At 20.6% G+C, this 7,500-nt stretch overlaps 3 protein-coding genes across 3 annotated transcripts in view; 1 reads left to right on the top strand and 2 right to left on the bottom strand.

Annotated features, from left to right (window-relative positions):
- The window catches only part of PF3D7_0816700 (trafficking protein particle complex subunit 2-like protein, putative), a gene marked incomplete at both ends in the record, with an annotated part of 771 nt that extends 380 nt beyond the window's left edge, over positions 1 to 391 (bottom strand). Inside the window, 2 exons of the mRNA XM_002808804.1 lie at positions 1 to 178; positions 262 to 391. The exon at positions 1 to 178 is cut by the window's left edge and continues 7 nt beyond it. Of these exons, the coding sequence (XP_002808850.1) occupies positions 1 to 178; positions 262 to 391 (308 nt within the window). The remainder of the gene's footprint in view (positions 179 to 261) is intronic.
- A 1,779-nt stretch (positions 392 to 2,170) lies between these two features.
- On the top strand, positions 2,171 to 5,383 carry PF3D7_0816600 (chaperone protein ClpB1; the record flags this gene model as incomplete). The annotated part of the gene is made up of 1 exon (XM_001349322.1): positions 2,171 to 5,383. One exon carries the CDS (start codon positions 2,171 to 2,173, stop codon positions 5,381 to 5,383), a length of 3,213 nt encoding a protein of 1,070 aa, XP_001349358.1.
- A 1,086-nt stretch (positions 5,384 to 6,469) lies between these two features.
- On the bottom strand, positions 6,470 to 7,363 carry PF3D7_0816500 (small heat shock protein HSP20, putative; the record flags this gene model as incomplete). Its single annotated transcript, XM_001349323.1, has 3 exons — positions 6,470 to 6,540; positions 6,809 to 7,181; positions 7,289 to 7,363. The coding sequence occupies 3 exons, from the start codon at positions 7,361 to 7,363 to the stop codon at positions 6,470 to 6,472; spliced, it is 519 nt and encodes a 172-aa protein (XP_001349359.1).
- Between the last annotated feature and the right edge of the window lie 137 nt (positions 7,364 to 7,500).

Genomic DNA, 7,500 nt, shown 5'->3' with positions numbered 1-7,500 from the left:
AGGATATCATCTGTATACTTATTTTTACTATCATCAATTGTTAATATAATTTTAAGGTTAATAATTTTAATTACATATGCATAATTTTTATAAGAACTAAAAAGAGAAAGATTGATACCTACATATCCAAGATATGGATCATACTTTTTTTCGCTGCTTTTCTTTTCATTTGATTCAACTATAAAAATAAATAAAATTAATTATATATATATATATATATATGGAATAATTATAAAAATATATTATTGTTTCATTTTATACTTATTTTTTGAATATTATTCAGAGTACAATATAGAGCAAATCGTGATGTTATTTCATCATTTTCTTCGACCGAATAAAAAAATAAGATATCATTATTATCTCCTAAATAACATATGCTCTTTATAGACATTTTGAAAAAAAAAAAAAAATAAAAACTTTTACAAAAAAAAATATATATATATATAATATTTTGTGATATTTATCCTTTTGTTTTTTTGTATATTTTGTATATTTTTAATATTTTGTATTATTATTATGCCCCTTTACAATATTAACATATATTTATATTTATGTTTATATTATACTAATCAATTGTTTAACAAAGATAGCATTTTTAGTTTTTCATTTGAATATTTTAATTTCTTAATTATTTTACTTTTATTATTCTTTACATTGATATATTTTTATTTTTATTGATACATATGTATTCTAACATTTTAATATATGTGTATTTCTTTTATTTTCTTTTTTTTCTCTTCCCTTTTATTACATATTTTAGCTATTTATACAATATAAATATATACATATGAATATCAGAATAATAAAAAAGGTTATTTATGAAATCAAAAAGATGTGTATAAGTAAAAATGAGGAAAAAAATTTAATTCACTATAAATACATATATATAATATATATGTATATATATACTTAAAAAAAATATATACATATACATTTAAAATTTTATTATTATTATTATATATATATATATATATATATATAATACCATATGATATATTATGCTAATATCTTATTTTTTATTTTTTTAAATAAAATTTGTTATTATAAGATATATATTGTATATATATTAAAGTAAAATTATCAAAAACAAAACAAAAAAAAAAAAAAATAATAAACAAAATATATTATAATTTAAACATTTTATACATAAAGATTAAGATAACATAAAAAATTATCGGTGTAGAATTAAGAATATAATAAAAATATGAAATATAAAGAAAGAATTGATTAAAATATATAGAAGCATATATATATATATATATATATATATATATATATATATATATATAATAAATATTTATCCATATTAATAAAAAAAATAAAATGAAATAAAATAATCCCATAAATATATTATTTATAATTATATGTATATAATATATATGCATATATATATAATACATATATATAATATACATATATATAATATATATATATATTAATAATTACACATTATAAAAGATGACTGTTATTTAAAAATGGTTTCTTCCTTAAAAAAATAAATAAAACTATAAATTTATATATTCTTAATTTTATAAATAAATATTTGTTTTTATTATTAATTTTTAATTTATGTGATATCTTTTTTTTTTTTTTTTTTATATGTATTCAACTTATTATATATATTGTTATATAATTTTGTAATTTGAATTAATACTATATGAAAAAAAGAAAAAATTTTGAGAAAAAAAAAAAAAAAAAAAAAAAATTAATAAGAATGATAGATGGATATATAAATAAATATATACAAATGTAGAAATGAAAAAAAGAATTTGAATTAGTGTTGAAATAAAGAACTATAGTTGGAAGAAAAATATATAGATATGTTTATATTATATATAAGAACCCATGATAAATATAATGATAACATATATATAATATATATATTAAAATATAATTTATGTGTATAAATATAGCACATGATATATTTAATATAATATATATATTTTTATATTTATTATATGATTATGTAAAGAATTATTATTATATATATATATATATATATATTTATTATTTTTTTTTTTTTTTGTTGCTCCATAATTATATGAACAATATACATATCATTATATTTAAAAATATATACATATCATTATATATATATATATATATATATATATATGCATAATACACACATCATATAATTAACCATCGATATAGAAAGATGTACATCAAAATGGTTAATAGTTTTTTTTTTTGTTTTGTGATAATTGGTCTTATTTATGTATGGGACATCACGTACAGTAAAAAAGCTAAAATATTTTTTAATAAAAATGATATCTTTAGTATAAAAAATACGCACTGGGATATTTATGATAAGAAGAAATATTTTTTTATTGGAAATAATCATTTAAAAAATGAAGAAAGTTTTTTACCAGAAGTAAGAAAGGATTATAAATCACAAATAAAAGAATATAAGAATTCAACGAATGGTATTATATATCATAATAATAAAAACAGATTAAGTTATACAATAAATGATCAAGTAAATTATGATAATAATATGACAAGTGGTATTAATAAAAAAAGAAAAGTTAAAGATAGTAGTATACACATGAATAATTCTTATGAAAAAAATAGAAACAAAAATAAATTTGCTTTATTTATGAGTGATGAAGAATATACCATTAATTCAGATGATTATACCGAAAAAGCTTGGGAAGCTATTAGCTCCTTAAATAAAATTGGAGAAAAATATGATTCGGCATATGTAGAAGCTGAAATGTTATTATTAGCTCTACTAAATGATTCACCCGATGGTTTAGCTGAAAGAATATTAAAAGAAAGTGGTATAGATACCCAATTATTAGTTCAAGAAATTGATGATTATTTAAAAAAACAACCTAAGATGCCTAGTGGTTTTGGAGAACAGAAAATATTAGGTAGAACTTTACAAACTGTATTAAGTACTAGTAAAAGATTAAAAAAAGAATTTAATGATGAATATATTTCCATAGAACACCTATTACTAAGTATCATTTCAGAAGATTCTAAATTTACTAGACCCTGGTTATTAAAATATAATGTAAATTATGAAAAAGTAAAAAAAGCTGTAGAAAAAATTCGAGGAAAAAAAAAAGTTACTTCTAAAACACCAGAAATGACTTATCAAGCTCTAGAAAAATATAGTAGAGATCTAACAGCTTTGGCAAGAGCAGGAAAATTAGATCCTGTTATAGGTAGAGATAATGAAATTAGAAGAGCCATACAAATTTTATCCAGAAGAACTAAAAATAATCCTATCTTATTAGGAGATCCTGGTGTTGGGAAAACAGCTATTGTTGAAGGGTTAGCCATAAAAATCGTACAAGGAGATGTACCTGACTCATTAAAAGGAAGGAAATTAGTATCTTTAGATATGTCTTCTCTTATAGCTGGTGCAAAATATAGAGGTGATTTTGAAGAAAGGCTAAAATCAATTCTGAAAGAAGTACAAGATGCTGAAGGTCAAGTTGTTATGTTTATAGATGAAATCCATACTGTTGTGGGAGCTGGAGCGGTCGCAGAAGGTGCATTAGATGCTGGTAATATATTAAAACCTATGTTAGCTAGAGGTGAATTACGTTGTATTGGTGCTACGACGGTTAGTGAATATAGACAATTTATAGAAAAGGATAAAGCATTAGAAAGAAGATTTCAACAAATTCTTGTTGAACAACCAAGTGTTGATGAAACTATTAGTATATTAAGAGGTCTAAAAGAAAGATATGAAGTTCATCATGGTGTACGTATATTAGATTCTGCATTAGTACAAGCTGCTGTTTTATCAGATCGTTATATTAGTTATAGATTCTTACCAGATAAAGCGATTGATCTTATTGACGAAGCTGCATCTAATCTTAAAATACAACTATCTAGTAAACCTATTCAATTAGAAAATATAGAAAAACAACTTATACAATTAGAAATGGAAAAAATATCCATATTAGGAGATAAACAAAAGAATCTATTTAATTATTCTAGTGTAGCTAACACACACAATAATAATAATAATAGTAGTATTAGTAGCAATAACTCGTCATCATATGGTAACGCTGAAGAAACTGAAGCAACTGTTGATTATACTAAAAGCCCCAATTTTTTAAAAAAAAGAATTAATGAAAAAGAAATTGATAGATTAAAAATGATCGATCGAATCATGAGCGAATTAAGAAAAGAACAAAGAAAAATCCTAGATTCTTGGTCCACCGAAAAAAGCTATGTAGATAATATCAGAGCTATTAAAGAAAGAATAGATGTTGTTAAAATAGAAATTGAAAAAGCTGAAAGATATTTTGATTTAAATAGAGCAGCTGAATTGAGATTTGAAACATTACCTGATTTAGAAAAACAATTAAAAAAAGCAGAAGAAAATTATCTAAATGATATCCCTGAAAAAAGTAGAATATTAAAAGATGAAGTTACAAGTGAAGATATTGTTAATATTGTAAGTATGTCTACCGGTATCAGATTAAATAAATTACTAAAATCTGAAAAAGAAAAAATACTTAATCTTGAAAATGAATTACATAAACAAATTATCGGTCAAGATGATGCCGTAAAAGTTGTAACCAAAGCTGTTCAAAGATCTAGGGTTGGAATGAATAACCCTAAAAGACCAATAGCATCTTTAATGTTTTTAGGACCAACAGGAGTAGGAAAAACGGAATTATCTAAGGTATTGGCAGATGTATTATTTGACACACCAGAAGCAGTAATTCATTTTGATATGTCTGAATATATGGAGAAGCATTCAATTAGTAAATTAATAGGTGCCGCACCAGGTTATGTGGGATATGAACAAGGAGGATTATTAACAGATGCAGTACGTAAAAAACCATATTCTATCATTTTATTTGATGAAATAGAAAAAGCACATCCTGATGTATATAATTTATTATTAAGAGTTATAGATGAGGGAAAATTATCTGATACCAAAGGAAATGTAGCTAATTTTAGAAATACAATTATTATATTTACATCCAATTTAGGAAGTCAAAGTATACTAGATCTAGCTAATGATCCAAATAAAAAAGAAAAAATCAAAGAACAGGTAATGAAATCAGTGAGAGAAACATTTAGACCTGAATTTTATAACAGAATTGATGATCATGTTATATTTGATAGCTTATCAAAAAAAGAATTAAAAGAAATTGCAAATATTGAAATTAGAAAAGTAGCTAATCGTCTATTTGATAAAAATTTTAAAATAACTATAGACGATGCTGTCTTTTCATATATAGTAGATAAAGCCTATGATCCTTCTTTTGGTGCTAGACCTCTTAAAAGAGTTATACAATCTGAAATAGAAACGGAAATTGCTGTAAGAATATTAGATGAAACCTTTGTAGAAAATGATACTATTAATATATCTCTCAAGGATCAGAAGTTGCACTTTTCAAAAAGTTAAAATTTTTAGAAAAATATTATGTGGCAAGTACATAAAGAAAATGCTTATCAATCATCGATTTAAAAAAAAAAAAAAAAAAAAAAAAAAAAAAAAATATATATATATATATATATATATATATATTATCATACAATATATTTATATTAGTGTATATTCCTAAATATATATTATTTCTATTTTTGTTGTTATTTTGTTATTTATTAATCCTTTTTTTTTTTTTTAAAAATACTAATTTATTTTCCTATTTAATAATTTATTCATTTTTTTTTATAAACCTTTAAATTTTTTGTATTTTGAAAAACCTTTTCATTTTTTAATTTATATATATTGTAACTTTATAACATTTTAAATATATACATATATGTGTGTATATATATTTATTCATTTTTATGATTTTTTTTTTTTTTTTCCATTTCATTTCTTTTATTTGACTGTCTAAACTTTTAACCCATATAAAAAATAAATATACAAATTATGTTTATATTTATTAGGCTATATAATAAATAATATTTCATAAAGATTCTCACATAAATTATTATGCATATATAATATAATATTTTAAAATATATTATCGTTCATATAAAAATTACAATTACATTACATTTTCTATTTGCCTTGCCTTTTCTACAATAAAATATTCATTAAAGTTTATTCTGACTTATATATATTTTATAATAAGGTAAAATTTAAAATTTTAAAGATAGAATAAAACAGACATACGAAATAAATATAAAATAATGAGTAAATAAAAAGGGGAAAAAAATAAAATAATCCTCATATTCTTTTTATTTTATTATTTTATTATTTTTTTTTATGAAAGTTATATTAATGTTCACATATATATATATTTATATGTATCGTAACAAATGTACAAGAGGATGTTTAGACAATTTAAAAAATAAAAAATAAATATTTGGTTAATTAAACATTAAAATGTTACAAATTGAATCATAAAATATTTATAATGTAAATCTATAATATAGTTATCTTTTATTATGTTTCCCATATATATGCTTATTTTCTTATTCAAATAAATTAAAAAAAAAAAATAATAAAATAAAATAAGTATATATTTCCTTCTTCAATTTAACCTTGATTAATTGTAACCTTGTGCATATCAGAAAATTGTTTGCACTCCATTTTTATTTCCAAAATACCTGTGAAAAAAAAGAAATAATTATATGTACACATATATATGTATAATATAATATACCCTTTATGACAATTTTTTTTTTTTTCTTTTTTTTTTTAAAAAAAAAAAACACAAGTTATACATATTTACATGAATAATCTCTTTTTTATTTTTCTTAATTTATATGATAACTATTTTATGTATTATAATATTAAAAATGTATATTATATAATATACATCATATTATATTTGTAAAAAATATATATATATATATATATATATATATATATTACCATTTTTATATGTCGCCTTTGCAGTATCGTCTAGTATATTATTTGGTAATTTAAATATTCTTTTAAAATATCCAACTTCTCTTTCCTTTGCATGTAGAACTAAACTATCTCCATATGTTTCAAATAATTCTGTTTGGGATCTTGGTCCAGCCACAGTCAACATACCTTCACCTATTTCTACATCTATATCTTCTATTTTAAATCCTGGAATATCTAAAACTAATATAGCTTCACATTTATCTGCATCATACATTATATCGACTTTAGGTCTAAATGTAATTTGTTTCTTCAAGTTATTGTCAGGCTCAATTTCCAATACTGTGTTTGGATTTACTAAGGCATTTTTGCTCTTAGGAATAGATGGTTTCTCTTTCTATAAATAAATAAATAAATAAATATATATATATATATATATATATAAAATAATAAAATAAAAATAATAATTTACATGAAGTGACATTAATTATTTCCATTTCTTACTATATCTATTCTATAATCAGGAGGAGCCATTTTCATTTCTCCTTGGTCAGTAGAACCAGCACAAAGACAACTCATTGTTAGAAAAAAGAAAGAAAAAGGAATAAAATGTTCGAAGGTTTATAATATAAATAAAGTATGTACAAATAAAGCGATAACAAATATTCAATTTTAAAAATATCTAAATATATAAATATATATATATATATATATGT

Source organism: Plasmodium falciparum, assembly GCF_000002765.6.
Source record: "Plasmodium falciparum 3D7 genome assembly, chromosome: 8".
Taxonomy (NCBI): domain Eukaryota; phylum Apicomplexa; class Aconoidasida; order Haemosporida; family Plasmodiidae; genus Plasmodium; species Plasmodium falciparum.
Note: the sequence above shows the minus strand (reverse complement) of the source record. Positions and strands in the feature narration are given on the sequence as shown.